The 25,634-nt window shown below is 44.6% G+C and overlaps 1 protein-coding gene across 1 annotated transcript; it reads left to right on the forward strand.

The window, feature by feature from the left end:
• Positions 1-121: 121 nt before the first annotated feature.
• On the forward strand, positions 122-24,898 carry prpf8 (pre-mRNA processing factor 8). The gene is made up of 43 exons (XM_014214438.2): positions 122-353; positions 968-1,088; positions 1,305-1,473; positions 1,759-1,923; positions 2,125-2,343; positions 2,675-2,887; positions 3,014-3,139; positions 3,271-3,376; positions 3,786-3,976; positions 4,269-4,388; positions 4,567-4,756; positions 5,180-5,299; positions 5,653-5,787; positions 5,985-6,114; positions 7,144-7,340; positions 7,664-7,870; positions 8,230-8,393; positions 8,564-8,690; positions 8,923-9,115; positions 9,344-9,531; positions 9,799-10,037; positions 10,222-10,368; positions 10,555-10,765; positions 12,251-12,367; positions 13,598-13,845; positions 14,117-14,296; positions 14,591-14,726; positions 14,925-15,094; positions 15,503-15,632; positions 15,723-15,869; positions 16,143-16,303; positions 16,546-16,737; positions 17,002-17,239; positions 17,472-17,600; positions 17,992-18,105; positions 18,359-18,532; positions 18,673-18,866; positions 19,135-19,374; positions 19,711-19,852; positions 20,100-20,240; positions 20,508-20,647; positions 22,541-22,743; positions 24,088-24,898. Exons 2-43 carry the CDS (start codon positions 980-982, stop codon positions 24,240-24,242), a joined length of 7,017 nt encoding a protein of 2,338 aa, XP_014069913.1. The 5' UTR covers positions 122-353; positions 968-979; the 3' UTR covers positions 24,243-24,898.
• Positions 24,899-25,634: the final 736 nt, after the last annotated feature.

Genomic DNA, 25,634 nt, shown 5'->3' on the forward strand with positions numbered 1-25,634 from the left:
ACAGGTCGAACTTTGAAACCCAAACATCCTGTCCAAGTGACGAAACTTCCGTTTCTTCATCCGGAGACTTTGAATTAGTGCGCTTGTCTTCTACGTTTGTGCATATTCTTGCGTAGCCCCCTTTGTTTGTGTAGTTTGAAATCCATCAAACAGCGTACTGTACGTTCGTGAATTCAAGGGAAGTGCGGGCAACGTGCGGTGTCGTTTACACTGCGTGCTTTGGGCAGGAGGAAGGCTAATCAACACAATCGTGAAAAGCAGGGAAAAGTTCATATCATTTTTACCGAGAGATGTTGTTATAATCGTATGCAAACCGAGGCTATTTCCAATACGAAGCAGTTGCCCTGGACGAGGTACGTTTTGCCAGGTCCTCTGGTTGTGCAATTGATCTGGTTAGCATTAGCAGACTAACGTTAGCACTTTCATTCTGGGCCTTCACAAAAAAAAGTTGTTGCCCAACTAATAACTACTAGCCAACTAACGTTAGTTGGCTAAATCAAATCACGTATGATAGGTTAGAATTGTATTACTCGATTGGTTAACTAATTTGCCCACCTGTGCTTTTCCCCATTGTGTGTGCGCTAACGACACACTTGAATTTGTATGCGTGCTACAGCTAACGTTATAAAACATCCGCCAATTAAGTTAGTTAGCCAGCGACCTAGCTAGCTTTCCAGACTTTGCACTGCTCAAGATTTCACCTACTAGCTAAAATAATGAAATATTGATCTATATTGAAAATTACTCACAGTTGATTTAGTTTATTTATATTTACCAGAAAGCAGCAGCCATTGTAAACGTGTTGGTAAATCGAAACATTTCATGATGAATTGAGCACAGAAAGCTAATGCATTACTTGTTATTGACACTCATGGTATATGTTCCTTGCTGAAGTACTACCTAACTAATAATACATGATTCTTGTTTGACCCTTTTTATTAGTATTTTAAATTATAAATCTTTCTAGTTGTGAGCCGCAATGGCAGCTGCATTCCCTTATAGAGGGGTACCTGGTGGAATGCCCCCAGGTATCCATCCCCCAGCCCAGGTTCCAGATTACATGTCTGAGGAAAAACTGCAAGAGAAAGGTGGGTTCAGCTCAAGGGGATCGTTTGATCAATGTGTTTTATCTAATGTACAGCTATTGGACTGGTCTCATGTGTCTGTCATCTACCAAAACACATAACATTTCATTGCCCCTTTGCCAATGATTTCCATGGGGTTGTTATTCAATTCATGAAATAGAAAATTACATTGCATGAAACTATAATTCAACTATTATTGTTATTTTCACAATACAACAGCCAGAAAATGGCAGCAGTTGCAGGCGAAGCGCTACTCTGAGAAGAGGAAGTTTGGGTTTGTTGACGCCCAGAAGGAAGACATGCCACCTGAGCATGTCCGTAAGATCATCAGGGACCACGGTGACATGACCAACAGGAAGTTCCGTCACGACAAGAGGGTCTACCTGGGGTATGAAGCAACTTCTCAGTGACTCTATGGAACTCTGGTGAATTGGGAAAATGTTATGTGTATGATATCCAGGGGTGAAAGTACGGTGGTACGGCGTCCCTGCAAAATAAAAAGTGGTGGTATGCTGTACCGGCAAAACATGAACCTATCACAATAATTAAAACAATTATAGTTTGTAGTTTGCTAACCATGGCCCCCCCTTTCCTCTTTTCACCCATCTCCCAACACACACACCTTCCTCACTGTCTCCACTTCCCTTCCCTCTTTGTGCGGTCTTCTCCACAGAGCCCTGAAGTACATGCCCCACGCGGTGCTGAAGCTACTGGAGAACATGCCCATGCCTTGGGAGCAGATCAGAGACGTGCCTGTTCTATACCACATCACCGGAGCCATTTCCTTTGTCAACGAGATCCCCTGGGTCATAGAGCCTGTCTACATCGCCCAGTGGGGGTGAGATGGGCAAATATTCTGTTCAAGCAATTTTTTATTTCTGTTTTTGTATATTTTTAAAGTGAAGGAACAGTTGAGGTCTGTTTTTGAATTGAAGTATGCCTAGTTTCCATAAAGTCCTCTCTACGAATTGTTAGAAACTAGTTAGCCATAGATGTCTCAAACCACCTAGATGATCCTTGTTCTCTCTTCTCTCCATAGCGCCATGTGGATCATGATGCGCCGTGAGAAAAGGGACCGTCGTCACTTCAAGCGTATGCGTTTCCCTCCCTTTGACGATGAGGAACCTCCGCTGGACTACGCTGATAACATCCTGGACGTGGAGCCACTGGAGGCCATCCAGATGGAGCTGGATGCAGAAGAGGACTCCTCCGTGGCGGAGTGGCTCTACGAACACCAGCCCCTTAAGGACACCAACAAGTGAGTCACAGCAAAACCTCATTTGGTTTCTCTCTGGACAGTCCTGATGCAGAAAGGACACCTGCACACAGCGTTTTGCTTTATTTTCAAATGAGCATGGTTTAAACTATTGCCTGGTGGTCATCAGAACATTATCACAGCGTACCAAAGACCTGAAACCTATTAATGTAACCCACAATATTTAAACACAAGTCTTGGTTGGTTTAGCACAAGTTCTGGGTAAGTTGAAATCAGTCAAGTATTCTTCAAGACAAAACATGACTGGAATGGATATACATTTTCTTCTAGAACTTATATGAACCTGCCTTCCTCTCCTTCCCTCCAACTCCAGGTATGTGAACGGGACCACGTACAGGCGCTGGCAGTTCACCCTGCCCATGATGTCCACGCTGTACCGTCTGGCCAACCAGCTGCTGACTGACCTGGTGGACTACAACTATTTCTACCTGTTTGACCTGAAGGCCTTCTTCACCTCCAAGGCCCTCAACATGGCCATCCCTGGGGGACCCAAGTTTGAACCCCTAGTTAGGGACATCAACCTCCAGTAAGAGCCTGGGTCTTTAGGCTGTTAGCCCTTAGTGGTAACAGCCTAGTACTGTCTACCATGTGGTGGTTTTTGGGCATTTCACTGTTGAAGTATCTGTTCCTCAACTCTCTTCTCCCATCTCAGAGATGAAGACTGGAACGAGTTCAACGACATCAACAAGATTATCATCAGACAGCCAATCAGGACGGAGTACAAGATTGCCTTCCCATACCTGTACAACAACCTTCCCCACCACGTTCACCTCACCTGGTGAGAAAGATGCCCTCTACTGAGAATCTCATACAGGCCCCAGAACAACCTCCCAGACTCCAGAAATGGAAACCTATTGATATGCACACATTTGGGTGATAAGCCACCAATGCTAACTAGTGTTTCTGTAGGTACCACACTCCCAATGTGGTTTTCATCAAGACTGAGGATCCTGATTTGCCAGCGTTCTACTTTGACCCCCTGATCAACCCCATCTCCCACAGACACTCAGTCAAGGTATGTGTTGTTTTTAGTGTACTATACGTAATGCACTACAGCCAAATTGCCCTTCGGTGACAAAGTTCTCTTGAATTGTAATGAACCCTGCCCCAGCAGTGCATTTAACGCCGTCTAGACTAGGGCACAAAAATGTTTTCTCAAAGTATATCTACCTAGCTACGAGCCCTCCTACAAAGACAAGCAAACCAATGCAAGTGCGTAACGACCGAAGGAGAATTGAATGGTGGGTTACTGGTTGAGCTGAACCTGTGCTGCAGTTAGTCCATCAGCATTCAAACACTTATTTTGAGAATGGGAGAGTCAACTAATAGTGGATACCTCTATTGCAGTGTGTGTGCTCCAGTTGCTGTCCCCTCACTCGCTCTTTCCCCCCCAACTTCTTTCACACATACTCACACCCCTACAGAGTCAGGAGCCTCTGCCAGAGGATGACGAGGAGTTTGAGCTTCCAGAGTACGTGGAGCCCTTCCTGAAGGAGACGCCCCTCTACACAGACAACACAGCCAATGGAATCGCTCTGCTCTGGGCGCCACGCCCCTTCAATCTGCGATCTGGGAGGACCAGGCGGGCCATCGACATCCCACTCATCAAGAACTGGTGAGGATACACTCAAAGAACATTATTTGGTAATGTTGATGTAGTCTGGGAATTGTTATTGCTGTATAAAAGTATTTATCGCCTTTTTTAATTTATTGGAAGTTATTGGAAACATTTCTCTAATACAATAAAACTAAGTAACTTGTCCTACATATAGCAGTCATCTTCAGTCATTACATGTCTATCTGTGAACTCTTGTCTCTGCTGATATTGTAAACCTAATAAAGATGGCATATTAATACTAAATTAAAATCTAATTAGTGAGTGTCTGCCTGACTGCCTCCCCTATCAGGTATCGTGAGCACTGCCCGGCCGGCCAGCCAGTGAAGGTGCGTGTGTCTTACCAGAAACTGCTCAAGTATTACGTACTCAACGCTCTCAAACACAGACCACCCAAGGCCCAGAAGAAGAGGTAAGCATCAGTGATGATTCTCAAGTTCTCAAATTACCGTAAGAACCATGAATTTCGGCAATGTTTGTTTGTTGGTGTTTCATACGAAAAAATAACTGGAATGTACTATTTGCACCACCATTTTGGGGGGAAAAATGTACAACAGAACCTGACCAGCCTCCTCTGTCCTCCCCTACAGGTACTTGTTCCGTTCCTTCAAAGCCACCAAGTTCTTCCAGTCGACTAAGCTGGACTGGGTGGAGGTGGGCCTGCAGGTGTGCAGACAGGGCTACAACATGCTGAACCTGCTCATCCACCGCAAGAACCTCAACTACTTGCACCTGGATTACAACTTCAACCTCAAGCCTGTCAAGACCCTCACCACAAAGGTAACCAGTCAAGCTAGATGCCAGCTGATGTAAAAAGGTGCAAGACAGAGCAAAGTAGACCCAAGTCTGGTCCAAAAATATCCCCTTGCCCTGGCTTACCGCGGCCCTTCTTACTTAGATGTCTAAGTTGCATAACTAAATCCTAATCTGTAGTAGCTCAATATCAAGGGGTGCTTGTGTCATGCTACATTGCAAGCATATTTTATCTAACCTGCACTGAGTTAACAGTTTAGGGGTTTTCGGGGCCACGTTCAGTTGGCAAACTTTGTCGAATGTTGGAGATAGAAATATGATATATAGAACGAACATGCCTCTGACATGTAGAATAAGGAATCATGCCAGCTCTATTCATGGCAGTTCTATCTAAACGAGTTCCACAACGTTGTACCATGCTGAATGCGCCCGTGGTGTCTGTCCCTTCAGGAACGTAAGAAGTCCAGGTTCGGGAATGCCTTCCATCTGTGCAGAGAGGTGCTGCGTCTCAGCAAGCTGGTGGTGGACAGCCACGTACAGTACCGACTGGGCAACGTGGATGCTTTCCAGGTCAGTAACACACATTTGAATCACATTAAAGCTCCAATAAAATCTTTTTTTATGTGGCGTTTAAATAGCATGATTTGATTTTGGCTAAATTCATGTTTTAAGTATCCCTATATTTCTGTTATTACGGGGCTATCACTCTGTTATTAGTGCGCCTGCGCAGCAATCTCGTTGATGAACCTGGCCTGAGTGCAATGGCAACCATGTAGTGTGCTAATACAGTATAGTAAACGTTGTTAAACTATAACCTTGTCGTTGTGTCATTTCGAGTTACCAGGAAGTACCTGTTTTTATTAAATGATTTAAAGTCTTTCCTAATATGTATTGTTTCTCCCTACTTCCTCCTTGGTCTGTAGTTGGCAGACGGGCTGCAGTACATCTTTGCCCACGTGGGCCAGCTGACTGGCATGTACCGCTACAAGTACAAGCTGATGAGACAGATCCGCATGTGCAAGGACCTCAAGCACCTCATCTACTACCGCTTCAACACTGTGAGTACTGAGTATACACACAGAGACAGATCTATGTAAATGCACACAAACATTACCTTAATTGCAGATTTAGTAAAGGAAACATGTCTGAAACACCACTAAGTAACACATCTGCTCTATAATGTATTGGTTATTTTGGGACAAAACTAAAGCCTGAGTTTGTTGTTGAAGGTGTGCGTTTTCCTGTGTGTTCTCAGGGTCCGGTGGGTAAGGGTCCAGGCTGTGGGTTCTGGGCCCCAGGATGGAGGGTATGGCTGTTCTTCATGAGGGGCATCACCCCCCTGCTAGAGAGATGGCTGGGCAACTTGCTGGCCAGGCAGTTCGAAGGTAAGGCTTTTTAACTTCCCTTTTGTCATAGGTCATGTTAGAATTGTTTGTGTGAAATTAATCATTATCAACTAATGCGGTATGGCCCATCAATGAACTACCGTAATTTCCGGAATATAAGCCTGTAACCACTGAATTTAAAAAATATATATTATTTTGAACATAAATAAGCCGCACATGTCTATAAGCCGCAGGTGCCTACCGGTACATTGAAACAAATGAACTTTACACAGGCTTTAACGAAACACGGCTTGTAACAAAAATAAATAGGCTTTAACGAAACACGGCTTGTAACAAAAATAAATAGGCTTTAACGAAACACGGCTTGTAACTAAAAATTAGCAGTAAGCTTTAGTTGTCTTTTTGCACTGAGTCAATTCCTCATGCTGCTGTTTCCAACGTCTTATCATCGACTCATTAAGACCAAGCTCCCGTGCAGCAGCTCTATTTCCTTTTCCAACAGCCAGATCAATCGCCTTCAACTTGAAAGCTGCATCATATGCATTTCTCCGTGTCTTTGCCATGATGAGGGTGACAAAATGACTACCGTAATCAGAATGATGGGAAGTTTGAGAGCGCTCGATTTAATCTGAACAGTAAACAAAAAAGTTGTTTGACCTTAACCCGTTCGGCAATTTCATTGGTCTAATGAAAGCTTCATGCCGCCAAAAAACTGAGCACGTCACAGAATGTGTTTTTTTTTGGAGAGAAAAAAATTTGAAAGCGGGAAAAATCCATATATTAGCCGCGTCATTGTTTAAGCCGCGGGGTTCAAAGCCTGGGAAAAAAGTTGCGGCTTATAGTCCGGAATTTACGGTACTTGTTTGCCAAGTTGCTTTTGTGCCCTTGAGCAATTGTCAATATTTCGATGTGTCCCTGTGAAGGGTTATGAAAAGGGAGGAACATGAACTGTGACGATAAGAAAACCGTGATGAATTAACTATGGATCATTGATTTACTCACATGAGAAGCTCTTGTACTGATGGTGTTCTCAGTCTATCAACCAATCGTGAATGTCCCCTTCAACAGGTCGTCACTCCAAGGGCGTGGCGAAGACTGTGACGAAGCAGCGCGTGGAGTCCCACTTTGACCTAGAGCTGCGTGCGGCCGTGATGCATGACATCCTGGACATGATGCCTGAGGGCATCAAGCAGAACAAGGCCAGAACCATCCTGCAGCACCTCTCTGAGTCGTGGCGCTGCTGGAAGGCCAACATCCCCTGGAAGGTATGATGACAGAGGGGATGTATAGGGATGAGGAGGCAGCATATAGAGGGAAAGGAATGTTGGGGCTTCATTCCAGGTGTGTGTGTGCTTGGTTTTACTGCCGAAAAGGTAGGGGCAGTTCAGGGAATGGAGAGTAGATGATGGCTTTAAGAATATTTATTGGTGACATGTTATAGAAATATCATCTTTCATCAAACGCAGTTGTCTTCAGCAATAATAATTTTGTAAGCAGTAAACGCAGTTTGATTCCCTGGAATGTACTTCATTTACACCTATCCAGTACTGACAGCTTTTGCTCTGTCTAATCTGTGTCCTCCCTCCAGGTCCCAGGCCTGCCCACCCCCATCGAGAACATGATCCTACGGTATGTGAAGGCCAAAGCTGATTGGTGGACCAACACGGCCCACTATAACCGCGAGCGAATCAGGCGCGGCGCCACCGTGGACAAGACGGTGTGCAAGAAGAACCTGGGCAGACTGACCCGTCTGTACCTGAAGGCTGAGCAGGAGAGGCAGCACAACTACCTGAAGGTAATACAGCACACTATGGTCCTCATTTATGGGAAAGAAGGCACTAGGTAACTGCATAGCTGATGCAACCATGGAAGTAAAACACAGTTTTATCTCTATGGTGCAACTACCTACTCTGCTGTGAGAAGTGTAGACAATTCAGATATGCAACAGCAAACCAGCAGAGTTAACAGGGCCACCAGTCTCTGAAGAACAGGCTGAGTCGGTAGTATAATACTCTGACACTTGTGTTCCTGTCTTTTTCTATCATTTAAAGATATCGTTATTATTTGTTTAAAACTGCTAACTTGGTTCCTATGACTTCATATTGCCATATCTATTTAGAGCAGTGTGTATAATATGTCATCTGTGTCTCCCAGGATGGTCCATACATCACAGCAGAGGAGGCTGTGGCCATCTACACCACCACAGTCCACTGGCTGGAGAGCAGACGCTTCTCCCCCATCCCCTTCCCCCCGCTGTCCTACAAACACGACACCAAGCTGCTCATCCTGGCCCTGGAGAGGCTCAAAGAGGCCTACAGGTAACACACCAACTCCCAGTAGCCTCCTGTTAGGGAACATGTACTGTAATGCTAAATGCTACCTTGGATAGCTTATCGGGTAATGAGATGCCTGTAGATTCTTTCTGCTGAGGTATGTTATTTATTTGATCTTGCAGTGACTTGATTGTGTGGTTGTTTTCTCTTTCCAGTGTGAAGTCCAGGCTGAACCAGTCCCAGAGAGAGGAGTTGGGGCTGATAGAACAGGCTTATGACAACCCTCACGAGGCCCTGTCCAGAATCAAACGGCACCTGCTCACACAGAGAGCCTTCAAGGAGGTTAGTCCCAGGACCAACTCTATATACACACTAAGCTTTTTGCCTCATGATCGGTTTATTAGCAACTTAAGTTACTCTGAAAACACAAGTTAACCTCTAGGTTCCCCCCATTTCTGTCTAACGAGATGGAGATTATTTGAACTTTCAGTTGACAAAGACAACTGTATCAATACCCAAATCTATCTCTGTTCTATGAACATAATCACCTATTCCTCTCTCCCCTCCTCTCTAGGTGGGCATAGAGTTCATGGACCTGTACAGCCACCTGGTGCCTGTGTATGATGTGGAGCCCCTGGAGAAGATCACCGATGCCTACCTGGACCAGTACCTGTGGTATGAGGCTGACAAACGACGTCTCTTCCCCCCCTGGATCAAACCGGCTGACACAGAGCCTCCTCCACTCCTCGTCTACAAGTGGTGCCAAGGTGAGGACTATGTTGGGTAGACAACGTTGCTTTCAAATGTCCCAAAATGTTGAGTGTTGCTTATAGTAGTTGTATATGTGTATTCACAAAGCCAATGCTGTCAATGCATATTGTATAATAGGAAAACGTATCGACAACCACTTCAATTGTTTCTGTTAGATGCTTTCATTATATATCCATTAATGCTGGCCAAAAACACTCTGTTTGTATCCTATGTTTTGTTGCCAGGCATCAACAACCTGCAGGATGTGTGGGAGACGATGGAGGGAGAGTGTAACGTGATGCTGGAGTCTCGCTATGAGAAGATGTATGAGAAAATAGATCTGACGCTGCTCAACAGACTGCTGCGTCTCATCGTGGACCACAACATCGCTGACTACATGACCGCCAAGAACAACGTGGTCATCAACTACAAGGTGAGAACACCTTGCCATCTCGAGGAGGGGATTGTTGTGAAGGGTTTAGATCAATTTCATTTCAGTCAAGTCAGGAAGTAAATTGAGTTTCCAATTTTCCTCATTCAAAAGCAATGAGGAAGATATTGTATTTGCATTGTGAATATGTTTTTGTTGTTGAACGATGGCATTGTTCGATTTCATACCTTGTACTTCACTCTTCCCTACTAACTGTTTAGTTGTGAATATATAGACCGAACGTCATATCCTTCCTCTCTCCCATCCCAGGACATGAACCACACCAACTCGTACGGTATCATCCGTGGTCTGCAGTTTGCCTCGTTCATCGTGCAGTACTACGGCCTGGTCATGGACCTGTTGGTGCTGGGGCTCCACAGGGCCAGTGAGATGGCCGGACCCCCTCAGATGCCCAATGACTTCCTGTCTTTCCAGGATACAGCCACAGAGAGCGCCCACCCCATCCGCCTCTACTGCAGATACATTGACCGCATACACATCTTTTTCAGGTATACAAATTAGACCACACCTTAGATAGGAGGTAGTACTCCTTAACTGACTCTACATCAAATACCTGAGTAGAAGCAGAAGACACGCACACACAGTTTTACTTGGTGCAGACTAACAGCTTAGACCATGTAGGTATCTGTAGAAGCTCAGTGGTTGACATGTCCTCCTTGTTTCTCCTTCCAGATTCTCAGCTGATGAGGCCAGGGACCTGATCCAGAGGTACCTGACGGAGCACCCTGACCCCAACAATGAGAACATTGTGGGCTACAACAACAAGAAGTGCTGGCCCAGAGACGCCAGGATGAGACTGATGAAGCACGACGTCAACCTGTGAGTCATCCCCCCCGTTGCTAGTTCTTTAACATGGAGTGTATATGGAACCGTAGTTGAGTAGCTGAGGAAATAATGCAGTCCTTGTGTGAGATGTACTGACGTGAGACCTGCACGTGTTATTTTCCCTGCGATACTTACATCTTGTGAAATAATAGTGGTCCCTCCCTGTCTGTAACCGTCCAGGGGTCGTGCTGTGTTCTGGGACATTAAGAACCGCCTGCCTCGCTCTGTGACCACGGTCCAATGGGAGAACAGCTTTGTGTCCGTCTACAGCAAAGACAACCCTAACCTGCTCTTCAACATGTGTGGCTTCGAGTGCCGCATCCTGCCCAAGTGTCGCACCAGCTACGAGGAGTTCACCCACAAGGACGGAGTCTGGAACCTGCAGAACGAGGTGAGAGGGATGTCGTATCTTTGGCATCATTAAAACTGAAGACTTATTTATCAAATACCTCTCTAATTATTATTACGCGATTAAACTGATTAATCATGTAACTGTAATTAACTAGGAAGTCGGGGCACCAAGGAAAATATTCAGATTACAAAGATAATTTTCAGATATTTTAATATCTGATCAATTAGTCTTCGAATTTATGAATTATTATTTACCTCACGTTAGTCTCATTCCAAACGTCGTAAATTGTTGGTTATCTGCACGAACCCAGTCTTCACTATGAGTCATCCATACATCAATTGTCTTAAATCCTTTATATACTAACTAAGTAATTCACAGAAATGCATAACAAACAGTAGATTATAGGGGAATGTGCCCTAGTGGGCTAAACCAGCATCACGGCTTGGTGGACAAAAGGGAAGAGGGGGTCGACTGAGATGAGACACGGCAAAGTTGATAATTATAACCATTGCAATGCTACTCCTTTGCACATGAACGCTCACTCATCCGGGACTAATTGCAATCAATATATATATATTTACACTCAGTGTGTCTTCGGGATCTCTGTTGAAAAGTTTGTTTCTATTGGAGAGTTTGTCCGCTCCCTCTCTTTCTCTCTCTCTCTCTCTGCCGTGGTTAGAATGGATAGCTCAGAGTAACATTCATTCATGTCGTTATAGAATAGATGTTTCGGCGGTTGTCGGCTTTCGCGTTCAATGATACCGAATTCCTAGCTGCAGACTAGTAATTAATATCAAAGACTTGTTCTTATTCTTTCGGTATCGATAGTCAAAGAGTTTAACAACGTGGGATGGTTAAAAGATTCAGCAATCTACTCAAACCCTTATTTCCCTCTGTGATAGAGGTTCTGGTCTGGTCTGGTCTCAAACCTTAGCCCTCGTTATCGAGGTAAGCTGGTCTGGTGATATAAAACCCCCACCTGGGTTTTCTTCGGCTAGCAGAAACGGGCCTGTCCCATGACGCCAGACCATAACTGTGCTCATGGGGCGGTCCTCTGATTTAGTTAAACTCCAAAGGGAATTGGAGTTTCCTTCATTAAACAGTCTAAAATCACATTACATAATTTCACAAATTGTTTCATCTTTACTCATTCATTTTATACAACCATTAGATGTAAGCCTCATAATGGAGACTCTTGTATAAACGAGAGAAGGGACTGAGGAAGGGTGATGTTACTTGGTTTCTACGCACACCAGTTGACCCTGTCCTGCGTCTCCATGGTGATACAGGGGAACAGTGGCATGCTAAACAATCATGACAGCCACCACCAGATACAGTCACACCTTCATCACCGTGGCTGACTGGAACTGATACACTGATACACTTTTGTCCCTTGTACTAAGGTTTTATGAATTGCCAGGTGCTTGAACACTATTTTTGTGGAAACTATCCCTTTAACTGTAGGATAAATGTGGTGAGAAGGCTGTGCTTACTGTGTCCATCTGTGTGTCCGTCTGTATGTAGGTGACCAAAGAGCGTACGGCCCAGTGTTTCCTGCGTGTGGATGATGAGTCCATGCAGCGGTTCCACAATAGAGTGCGACAGATCCTCATGGCCTCAGGATCCACCACCTTCACCAAGGTAACTCCTTTACAAAACACCACTGTTCCTTTCTTCACTGAGATTGTTTTTCTCACATTAAAACCTCTCTGGGATATGTGGGACGCGTCCCACCTTGCCAACAGCCAGTGAAATTGCAGGGCGCCAAATTCAAACAGAAATCTCATAATTAAAATTCCTCAAACATACAAGTATTATACACAATTTCAAAGATAAAATTCTTGTTAATCCAGCCACAGTGTCTGATTTCAAAAAGGCTTTACGGCAAAAGCACACCATGTGATTATGTTAGGTCAACGCCTAGCCACAGAAAGCCATACAGCCATTTTCCAAAGAAGGAGAGGTGTCACAAAAGACAAAAATAGCGTTAAAATTAATCACTAACCTTTGATGATCTAAACCGGATGGCACTCCCAGGACTCCATGTTAGACAATAAATGTGTGTTTTGTTCGATAAAGTTCATCTTTATGTCCAAATACCTCCTTTTTGTTTGCGTGTTTAGTCCAGTAATCCAAATGCATAAGGCACATTCAAAGTCCAGACGAAAAGTCAAAAAAGTTACATTATAGTTCGTAGAAACATGTCAAACAATGTATATAATCAATCTTTAGGATGTTTTTATCATAAATCTTCAATAATATTCCAACCGGACAATTCCTTTGTCTTTAGAAAGGAAAGGGAACGGGGCGCGCACTCACGGCCGCGCACGATAAACAACTCAAGGCTTTCAGCCAGACTCCTGGTTCAAACAGCTCTTATTCACTCCCCTTTCACAGTAGAAACCTGAAACAACATTCTAAAGACTGTTGACATCTAGTGGAAGTCTTAGGAAGTGCAATCTGACCCCATAGACACAGTATATTGGATTGGCAATCGCTTAATAAACTACAAACCTCATCCAACCTGGAAGTGGGAAATCTTTCTCAGGTTTTTGCCTGCCATATGAGTTCTGTTATACTCACAGACATTATTTTAACAGTTTTGGAAACTTTAGAGTATTCTATCCAAATCTACTAATTACATGCATATTCTAGCTTCTGGGCCTGAGCAGCAGGTAGTTTACTCTGGGCACCTTATTCATCCAAGCTACTCAATACTGCCCCCCGTTCCCAAAAGTTAAATATAATTGTGTATAGAAGTATACCAACTAAAGAAATGTATTAAAATGAATTGAATCATTAGTTGGGTTCATAAATGTAGTCTATAGTTATGAGAACTGTACTAATGTTAATAATTGAATCTCCCGTCAGATTGTGAACAAGTGGAACACGGCTCTGATAGGGCTGATGACGTACTTCCGCGAGGCGGTGGTCAACACCCAGGAGCTGCTGGACCTGCTGGTGAAGTGTGAGAACAAGATCCAGACCCGTATCAAGATTGGCCTCAACTCCAAGATGCCCAGTCGCTTCCCCCCTGTCGTTTTCTACACCCCCAAGGAGCTGGGAGGGCTGGGCATGCTGTCCATGGGACACGTCCTCATCCCACAGTCGGATCTGAGGTAAGCGCAAAACGCAGAATATGTAGAAGCTAAGATTTGTCTAGACTGTTAACCTCATACAGGAACTTCTATGGCCCAAAGTCCACTTGCTGCAAGCTTTGATAACCTTGAATTGATAGAAATGTAAGCCTCAGAGCTGGATAACGATATAACGTTTCTAGTTAACTAATGAAGATAGACCTGGCTACATTACTGCCTCCTTGAAATGTCGCTACTACCGATTGATATTACCACTAACCCATCTTGTCCTGCCCCCCTCCCTCTCCCTCAGGTGGTCGAAGCAGACTGACGTTGGCATCACCCATTTCCGGTCCGGTATGAGCCACGAGGAGGACCAGCTGATTCCTAACCTGTACCGCTACATCCAGCCCTGGGAGAGTGAGTTCATCGACTCCCAGAGAGTCTGGGCAGAGTACGCCCTGAAGAGACAGGAGGCTATCGCACAGAACAGGTACTGAACACCTCCTACACAGGTAAGACAGTTGCCCTATCTCAAATCCAACCCCTTGTCCCTACGTAGGCTGGATTTAAGCTCCACTCGGCGTACCTAATCACACACTGCACGGGTGGCTCCACATGGACATTTTGGTGCATGCCAGAATGTGTAACTCAACATTTGAGGTTTTTCTAAGGAGAACACTTGGTGGGGTGTAAACCCAGATTTAGCTGCATGGTCTGTAACCAGATGGTCAAATGGTTCAGAGGCTTAGGACTATGAGAGTTGATGATGTGTTGTCCCTGTCAGGCGTCTGACCCTGGAGGACTTGGAGGACTCTTGGGACAGAGGTATCCCCCGTATCAACACCCTGTTCCAGAAGGACAGACACACGCTGGCCTACGACAAGGGCTGGAGGGTCCGCACTGACTTCAAACAGTACCAGGTAAGACAGGAACCAGTGGGTACTGCAGATCATTTTTTTATGAGCTCTAACGAAAGATGGACTTGGACATTTACAAATACATTTCAATTCTGGTAAATGCCTAAAGCATTTGTCCAAACATTAATGTTATGCTCTTTCTCATAGTCTCCTAGGTTGTGAAGCAGAACATTAACTCTATTCTGTCTGATTGTCCCGTAGGTTCTGAAGCAGAACCCGTTCTGGTGGACCCACCAGCGGCATGACGGGAAGTTGTGGAACCTCAACAACTACAGGACAGACATGATCCAGGCTCTGGGAGGGGTGGAGGGCATCCTGGAACACACGCTCTTCAAAGGAACCTACTTCCCCACCTGGGAGGGTCTGTTCTGGTCAGTACCACACACTCATTCACTATATGACTTAATTGTTATTGTTGCGCGTGTGCATACACTACCGGTGAAAAGTTTAGACACACCTACTCATTCCAGGGTTATTCTTTATTTTTACTATAAAGAATGTTTTCTACATTGTAGAATAATAGTGAAGACGTCAAACCTATGAAATGACACATTTGGAATCATGTAGTAACCCAAAAAAATTCAACAAATCAAAATGTTTCATATTTGAGTTTCTTCAAAGTAACCACCATTGATGACTGCTTTGCTCACTCTTTTCAAACATTTTCAAAAGTATTTGTGGTATGCATGCTCAAAGACACAGTATAACATCAGTAATGTAGATGTGAGGTATGGGGTTTTACCTCGCTAACCTCCAGCCTGATCTCCACTTCACCACAGGGAGAAGGCCAGTGGCTTTGAGGAGTCCATGAAATGGAAGAAGCTGACCAACGCCCAGAGATCTGGTCTGAACCAGATCCCCAACCGTCGCTTCACCCTCTGGTGGTCTCCCACTATCAACAGGGCCAACGTGAGTACCCGACTACACGCACACGGATGCATTTCCCAGATGTTGTTTTGCTACTCTTGACAATCACGCTCCGTACTCTGTCCTCTCTAGGTGTACGTGGGTTTCCAGGTGCAGCTGGATCTGACTGGGATCTTCATGCACGGAAAGATCCCCACCCTGAAGATCTCCCTCATCCAGATCTTCAGGGCTCATTTGTGGCAGAAGATCCACGAGAGCGTCGTCATGGATCTCTGTCAGGCACGTTACTAGGAGCTTATATCTCAGCTTGATGTATTTGGTTCAATCAGGGATCACAGGAAGTCTGAAGACCCTGAGACATAACTGTAAACTCCAATGATACGTTTTGTGTACCTTTTCCTTCACTGCCTTTCTGGGCAGCAAAAACCAAATGTCACTGCATTTTTTTCAAGGACATTCTCTACCAACATCACAAAACAACGTGGTTGAAAAGTCCATTTTGATTGTATAAAAACTTTTCCATAAAATAATGAGTTTCCTCTGTCTATGTAGGTGTTTGACCAGGAGTTGGATGCCCTGGAGATTGAGACCGTGCAGAAGGAAACCATTCACCCCAGGAAGTCCTACAAGATGAACTCTTCCTGCGCTGACATACTACTCTTCGCCTCCTACAAGTGGAACGTCTCACGCCCCTCGCTGCTCGCTGACTCAAAGTACGACACTACAGTCTTTAACTTTGTATCACGTTAACACTGAAGCCTTTTCTTAGTTTGTCGGATATGAACGATGTTTCGCAGATATCCATTTTTAATATGCCTTCTCAAAATGGAAGCGGCTTCCAAACTTCGATGACATAATAGATCCAAGTTTGACAAGAAGCCAAGTTCTTGCAATTTATAAAGACCTTATTTCTTTCTTAGTACTAATTAATCCTTGACCTCTCTCTCTTCTTCAGGGACGTGATGGACAGCACCACCACCCAGAAGTACTGGATTGACATACAGCTTCGCTGGGGAGACTACGACTCTCACGACATCGAGCGCTACGCTAGAGCCAAGTTCCTGGACTACACCACCGACAACATGAGCATCTACCCCTCCCCCACCGGGGTGCTCATCGCCATCGACCTGGCCTACAACCTCCACAGGTTAGCATAGCTACGCTAACATTTCTGCTAATATCTGCATGATAAGTAATGGAGAAATGTTCTAGCCTGTTGACATGAGTTCTAGCATTTCAACTAATGTCCACATGATAAGTGCTGACGTTTTGTTAGCGTAGCTTGTAGTCTTGTATGGTTGTCAACCGTTGCCCTCTCAACTCAAGGGGGTTATGGAACACGTGTCTGTTTACGTCTGTTACATAACATATGAACTCATCATCCACCCTCTTTTCTCTCTCCTCCCTCCAGTGGGTATGGTAACTGGTTCCCGGGAGGCAAGCCTCTGATCCAGCAGGCCATGGCTAAGATCATGAAGGCCAACCCTGCTCTGTACGTCCTGAGGGAGCGCATCCGTAAGGGTCTGCAGCTCTACTCCTCAGAGCCCACTGAGCCCTACCTGTCCTCCCAGAACTACGGAGAGCTCTTCTCCAATCAGATCATCTGGTTTGTGGACGACACTAACGTCTACCGTGTCACCATCCACAAGGTGAGTGAGAAGTCAGACATTCTGAGATTGGTGTCAATGTTCTAGGGATTCCAGTTATATGGGTTGGATTCTGTCTGGCACAACAGTGTACCTCTAAAATAGCTTTTCATGCAGAGTGAAACATTTTCAGACAATTAAACATTTGTGAAAAGATCTACTGTTAGATAGCTAGTCTCGGTGTTCAGCATCCTCTGTCTTCAGTCCTTTAAATACTCCTGCTCTGTCCTTGCAGACGTTTGAGGGTAACTTGACCACCAAGCCCATCAACGGAGCCATCTTCATCTTCAACCCCAGGACAGGCCAGCTCTTCCTCAAGATCATCCACACCTCTGTGTGGGCCGGACAGAAACGTCTGGGACAGGTACGTCTTCAAATGAAAAAGACCTGTCACTCTCTTTAGCAATGCACATGGCAATAAAACTCTCTGGAATGGAGCAAAACAAATATGCATGGAAGGCTAGTTATGCTCATTGGGGTCTAAGGCACTACATCTCAGTGTTAGAGGCGTTACTACAGACCCTGGTTCAATTTCAGGCTGTATCACAACCGGCCGTGACTGGGAGTCCCATAGGGTGTCACACAATTGGCCCAGCGTCGTCAGGGTTTGGCCGGGGTAGGCCGTCATTGTAAATAAGAATTTGTTCTTAGCTGACTTGCCTAGTTAAATAAACAATCTAATAAATAAAATGTCCTCACCTTGTTCCCTTCCCTCTTTCTTTCCTTTCCTTCCTCTGTTCCCTCTCCCTTTATAGCTGGCTAAGTGGAAGACAGCTGAGGAGGTGGCTGCTCTTATTCGTTCCCTCCCTGTGGAGGAGCAGCCCAAACAGATCATTGTCACCAGGAAGGGCATGCTGGATCCCCTCGAGGTGAGACCCCATAACTCACAATCACATCGATTGCGCTTCACACTCCACCTCATTGATGTAGACATAGCATTAATCTGCCCAATTTACACATCAGTAGAGATGAAGAGGACTCAGTTGAACTTGACTGAGATTATAAATATTAACTATTGTGATGATCAGTGATGTGTTTTGATACGATTTGACATTATTAATATTGAAAGACTTGAGATGACCAATGTGGACCATTTTTATTTTTATCCCTTCCTCCTCCCAGGTCCACTTGCTGGACTTCCCCAACATCGTGATCAAGGGCTCTGAGCTGCAGCTGCCCTTCCAGGCCTGTCTGAAGGTGGAGAAGTTTGGAGACCTAATCCTGAAGGCCACCGAGCCTCAGATGGTCCTCTTCAACCTGTACGACGACTGGCTCAAGACCATCTCCTCCTACACCGTGAGTCTACTTTCTACTCTTTTTGTACTAAACTCAGCATAAAAAGAAAAGTCCCCTTTTCAGAACCCTGTCTTTCAAAGATAAATCGTAAACATTCAAGTAACTTCACAGATCTGTATGGCTCTGTTTCCTGTCTCTAGGCATTCTCCCGTCTCATCCTGATCCTAAGGGCGCTCCATGTGAACAACGACCGTGCCAAGGTGATCCTGAAGCCTGATAAGACCACCATCACAGAGCCTCACCACATCTGGCCCACGCTGACCGACGAGGAGTGGATCAAGGTGGAGGTGCAGCTCAAAGACCTCATCCTGGCCGACTATGGAAAGAAGAACAAGTGAGTGTCTGTAATGGCTTTGGTGGCCTTCGTAAAGCTTTCATGAAGCTTCATAATGCTGTCATACGTATATTAACTTCCATTTGCCATTATGAGAGATCAGAACACCTCTCAAAGAAAACTCTTAACAATCTCAATAAGCTAATGCAAAAATGCGTAGGACTATTTTTGTGGAATCAAGTAGCATCTGGGATTCCCACTGCAAGCGAGCATTTATTTCATTCCCAAACTTCTCTCAGCCATATGACTTCAACTCTGTCCTCTCCAGCGTGAACGTGGCGTCTCTGACCCAGTCTGAGATCCGGGACATCATCCTGGGCATGGAGATCTCTGCTCCATCCCAGCAGCGCCAGCAGATCGCTGAGATCGAGAAGCAGACCAAGGAGCAGTCCCAGCTCACCGCCACGCAGACACGCACAGTCAACAAACACGGAGACGAGATCATCACCTCAACAACCTCCAACTACGAGACACAGACCTTCTCCTCCAAGACAGAATGGAGAGTCAGGTATGTAGGGGGAGACTATTTGCATTTTAAATGTTGTAGTTTCCCTATATTTTTACAATAATATTACGGTGATATGATTGTGACATTGGAATTAGGTTTATATATCCTTCCACTCACACATGGTGCTGACAAAGAAATGTAATAAACTTTCATGGAGCTTTATGACTGTTATATTATAGTTAGTCCTCAAAGCGGGAGTTGTAAAATCAAGGCCATAGCTTCAGAAGTTAGAGCGTCTATAATGCTATTTGATAACTTGACCTTTTTAAGAATTATTTTCTGTTTCTATTGTCTTGTCTGAAAGTCCTAACGTGGTTCTTCCTTGTCCTCCTGCAGGGCCATCTCTGCTGCCAACCTGCACCTGAGGACCAACCACATCTACGTGTCGTCTGATGACATCAAGGAGACAGGCTACACCTACATCCTGCCCAAGAACGTCCTCAAGAAGTTCATCTGCATCTCAGACCTGCGAGCCCAGGTCAGTAGCCTACGGTTTATCCTGTTTGTATCAAAGTAAACTTCTCCCAGTTGTCTCTGCTTGTGACCCTTGTGATAAAAGTCCTACCATGATGCTAAAACAGTCAAATCACTTTACCTTCATATCTATCAACATCCCATTATTATTGTAATCCTCTTATATGAATGAAGTGCTCCTGGAACAGATGTCTTATATATCTGTAAATCTGAATGTGTGTTGCTGACGTGTACATCCCCTCTGTCTTCAGATTGCAGGTTACCTGTACGGCACCAGTCCCCCTGACAACCCCCAGGTGAAGGAGATCAGGTGTATCGTTATGGTACCCCAGTGGGGAACTCATCAGACCGTCCACCTACCCAATCAGCTGCCTGGTCACGAGTACCTCAAGGTACAGACTTTGGGGATAAGTACACACACAGGGACACACATGCATATAACACGATTTGATTCCATGTAATGCATGCTGTTTACTGGATCACGTCTCAGACTTTGGAAGTGATAAACCATGGACCATTACTCATTTTCCTTGTGTTTTTATGTATGCCGTAGCCTTTGAAATTGGAAGTGTTGAGTTCCTGATGAGGGCAGAACACACACACACCTCTCTACTTCCCCTGTGTCTCACCTCTTCTCTACCCTGTATTCCCCCCTACAGGAGATGGAGCCCCTGGGTTGGATCCACACCCAGCCCAACGAGTCTCCCCAGCTCTCCCCCCAGGACGTTACCAGCCACGCCAAGATCATGGCTGACAACCCCGCCTGGGACGGAGAGAAGACCATCATCATCACCTGCAGGTAGGCCAGATTGTTGTACTTGCTTTTTTCTTTACACTTACCAGCAGTGAGTTTGCATATACAGTTGAATTCGGAAGTTTACATACACTTAGGTTGGAGTCATTAAAACTTGTTTTTCAACCACTCCACAAATTTCTTGTTAACAAACTGTAGTTTTGGCAAGTCGGTTAGGACTTCTACTTTGTGCATGACACAAGTAATTTTTCCAACAATTGTTTACAGACAGATTATTTCACTGTATCACAATTCCAGTGGGTCAGAAGTTTACATACACTAAGTTGACTGTGCCTTTAAACAGCTTGGAAAATCCCAGAAAATTATGTCATAGCTTTAGAAGCTTCTGATAGGCTAATTGACATCATTTGAGTCAATTGGCGGTGTACCTGTGGATGTATTTCAAGGCCTACCTTCAAACTCAGTGCATATTTGCTTGACATCATTGGAAAATCAAAAGAAATCAGCTAAGACCTCAGAGAAAAAAAAATTGTAGACCTCCACAAGTCTGGTTCATCCTTGGGAGCAATTTCCAAACGACTGAAGGTACCACGTCCATCTGTACAAACAATAGTACGCAAGTATAAACACCATGGGACCACGCAGCCGACATACCACTCAGGAAGGAGACGCGTTCTGTCTCCTAGAGATGAACGTACTTTGGTGCAAAAAGTGCAAATCAATTCCAGAACAACAGCAAAGGACCTTGTGAAGATTCTGGAGGAAACGGGTACAAAAGTATCTATATCCACAGTAAAACTGGTCCTATATCAACATAACCTAAAAGGGGGCTCAGTAAGGAAGAAGCCACTACTCCAAAACCACCATAAAAAAGCAATATTACAGTTTGCAACTGCACATGGGGACAAAGATGGTACTTTTTGGAGTAATGTCCTCTGGTCTGATGAAACAAAAATAGAACTGTTTGGCCATAATGACCATCGTTATGTTTGGAGGAAAGGGGGGGGGGGCTTGGCGGTGGCAGCATCATGTTGTGGGGGTGCTTTGCTGCAGGAGGGACTGGTGCACTTCACAAAATAGATGGCATCATGAGGAAGGAAAATTGTTGATATATTGAAGCAACATCTCAAGACATCAGTCAGGAAGTTAAAGTTTGGTCGCAAATGGGTCTTCCAAATGGACAATGACCCCAAGCATACTTCCAAAGTTGTGTCAAAATGGCTTAAGGACAACAAAGTCAAGGTATTGGAGTGGCCATCACAAAGCCCTGACCTCAATTCTATAGAAAATGTGTGGGCAGAACTGTAAGTGCGTGTGCGAGCAAGGAGGCCTACAAACCTGACTCAGTTACACCAGCTCTGTCAGAAGGAATGGGCCAAAATTCACCCAACTTATTGTGGGAAGCTTGTGGAAGGCTACCCGGAACATTTGACCCAAGTTGAACAATTTTAAGGCAATGCTACCAAATACTAATTGTGTGTGTATGTACATTTCTGACCCACTGGGAATGTGATGAAAGAAATAAAAGCTGAAATAAATCACTCTACTATTATTCTGACATTTCACATTCTTAAAATAAAGTGGTGATCCTAACTGACCTAAGACAGGGAATTTTTACTAGGATTAAATGTCAGGAATTGTGAAAAACTGAGTTTAAATGTATTTGGCTAAGGTGTATGTAAACTTCCCACTTCAACTGTAGCAGCTAATTTGAAAAAGGTTTTACTTCATGATAGAGGGCATTGTATGTTGGTTGGTGTGACTGTCTGGGTTTGAATCCAGGCAGTCTACTCGTCACTAGACTGGGTTAGCCTGTTGCGCTAAGGCACAAGTCTAGTTCACCGTCCCAACCACATTTGTAAACATTGATCAAGTCCACCTATACATGCATCTCTTCTTAACATTCTAGTTGCATCATGTATATTTATTCATTTCCAGTTTCACTCCTGGCTCATGCACTCTGACGGCCTACAAGCTGACTCCCAGTGGGTACGAGTGGGGCAGACAGAACACAGACAAGGGCAACAACCCCAAGGGCTACCTGCCCTCCCACTATGAGAGGGTTCAGATGCTTCTGTCTGACCGCTTCCTGGGCTTCTTCATGGTGCCTGGACAGGTTTCCTGGAACTACAACTTCATGGGTGAGTAGTGCATAGAACACGGGATTCTCTGCTAAGACTACACTGCTTGCAGGGCGGATTTCGCAGACACATATTAAAATCTATCCCCAGACTAAAACGCGTGCTAAATAGAGAATCTTGTTTAATGGCGAACCATCAGTGTCTTCAAATCTCAGTGTATTTGAAACCATTAAATTCAACATCAGTGAAATAAACATATTAGGAAAATTAAGCATTTTTACAATCACGTGCTTGCAGTGTGTTTGTCAACATACACTACATGGCCAAAACTATGTGGACACCTGCTCATCTTACATCTCATTCCAAAATAATGGGCATTAATATGGAGTTGGTCCCCCCTTTGCTGTTATAACAGCCTCCACTCTTCTGGGAAGACTTTCCACTAGATGTTGGAACATTACTGCGGGGACTTGCTTCCATTCAGCCACAAGAGCATTAGTGAGTTCGGGCACTGATGTTGGGCGATTAGGCCTGGCTCGCAGTCGGCGTTCTGTATGGCCCTCGCTTGGTGCACGGGGGCATTGTCATGCTGAAACAAGAAAGGGCCTACCACAAAGTTGGAAGCACAGAATAATCTAGAATGTCATTATGCTGTAGTGTTATCATTCCCCTTCAGTTGAGTTAAGGGGCCTAGCGCGAACCATGAAAAAGGGCCACAAACCATTAAAAAGGGCCACAGACCATTATTCCTACTCCACCAAACTTTACAGTTGGCACTATGCATTGGGGCAGGTTGCGTTCTCCTGACCCAGATTCGTCTGCCAGATGGTAAAGTGGGATTCAGCACTCCAGAGAAAGCGTTTCCAGAGTCCAATGACAGCGAGCTTTACGCCACTCCAGCCGATGCTTGGCATTGCGCATGGTGATCTTAGGCTTGTGTATGGCTGATCGGCCATGGAAACCCATTTCATGAAGCTCCCGACAAACCGTTATTGTGCTGACGTTGCTTCCAGAGGCAGTTTGGAACTCGGTAGGGAGTGTTGCAACTGAGGACAGATGATTTTTACATGCTTCAGCACTTGGCGGTCCCGTTCTGTGAGTTTGTGACTTCGCTGCTGAGCCGTTGTTGCTATTAGATGTTTCCTCTTCACAATAACAGCACTTGCAGGTGACCAGGGCAACTCAAGCAAGGCAAACATTTGACGAACTAGCATCCTATGCTCTTCAGTACAGGCCATTCTACTGCCAATGTTTGTCTGTGTAGATTGCATGACTATTTGCTCGATTTTATGCACCTGTCAGTAAATGCTGTGGCTGAAAAATAGCCAAATCCACTAATTTGAAGGGTTGTCCACATACACTACATTACCAAAAGTATCTCAATTATACATCCTCCTCTTTCAGGTGTCCGCCACGACCCCAACATGAAGTATGACCTGCAGCTGTCCAACCCCAAGGAGTTCTACCACGAGGTCCATCGCCCCTCTCACTTCCTCAACTTCGCCTCCCTGCAGGAGGGAGAGATCTACAACGCAGACAGAGAGGACATGTACGGTTGAGACTGGCGCTCTGCTCAGAGATGAGAGGATTACCTCTCTATTGTAGATATTCTATGACATGGACATCCTTATGCGGCCCTGTCTAGTACAGTCAAACAATTTGGGCCAGCCAGTCGTGAAGTTATGAATATAACTACTTCTCCCTGAAGGAGGGGAATCGAGGTACATCTATGGTGGTCTCCATAACTGTGATGGACCAAGTGTACCAACTGATAGGGATGGCCTGAAGATGTTGGAATTTGTATGTATGTAAGCCTAGGACCACCTTTTTTAGGACACAATGTCAATTTTTCTGGGTTTTCTGCTAAATTGTCTTTTTGAATTGGTTGGCCTCCCATTAGAGCTCTCCAATAAGGCTTCAGAATGTGAATTCTAATGCATTTCATTTATGGCTTTCCTTTTGACACATTGCTGCTAATTTGTACTGGTATTTGTGTCTCGTCAGTCTAGTAGTTGATATAGCTGTAAAATGTATTTGTGGCATTTCTTTAAATTGGTAGTTAATCATTAATACACTTTTCTCCCATAGAAACTGAACTGTAATTGAAAATGGAATTGGTATGTCCTGTGTTTTTTATGCTAGCATTCTGTTACCCATTTGCTATGTTGTGGAGACTGTAGTTTGGGTTTAAATAAAGATTGACATTTTATAAGTATTTGCCCTTGTTTGGTTGTCTGTTTTTGTGAGTGCAGTGATCATGTATTTTGTGAATAGCACTGTCTTCTAGCAAGGACACACCTGAGATACTGACTGCCATTGTACTTAGGATCATGTCTGCAGTCAAACTTACTGGTGATGGACAGTGGTGGCTCAGCTGGAAGAGATTGGTCTCATGGGAGCTGTGGCCAAAGACGGATATACGTATTTTGCCTCATAGATGAAGACTAAGAAAGCACTCTTACCCTGCTTTGCAAACTGATTGTCATGTTAATGAAGCAAATGTGGATAGATTGTGTCCATCGATTGCATTTGATCTATTCCGTTTGTTACATACAGTACCAGTCAAAGTTTGGACACCTCATTCAAAGGTTTTAATTTTTACTATATTCTACATTGTAGAATAATAGTGAAGACAAACTATGAAATAACACAACCAAGAAAGTGTTAAAACCAATACATATTTGAGATAATTCAAAGTAACCACCCTTTGCCTTGACAGCTTTGCACACTCTTGGCATTCTCTCAACCAGCATCATGAGGTAGTCACTTGGAATGCAATTCAATTAACATGTGCCTTGTTAATTTTTTGAATTTATTTCCTTAATGCGTTTGAGCCAAACAATCGTGTTGTGACATGGTAGGGGTGATATACAGAATATATCCCTATTTGGTATATGACCAAGTCCATATTATGGCAAGAACAGCTAAAATAAGCAAAGAGAAATGACAGT

Source organism: Salmo salar, chromosome ssa09, assembly GCF_905237065.1.
Source record: "Salmo salar chromosome ssa09, Ssal_v3.1, whole genome shotgun sequence".
Taxonomy (NCBI): Eukaryota; Metazoa; Chordata; class Actinopteri; order Salmoniformes; family Salmonidae; genus Salmo; species Salmo salar.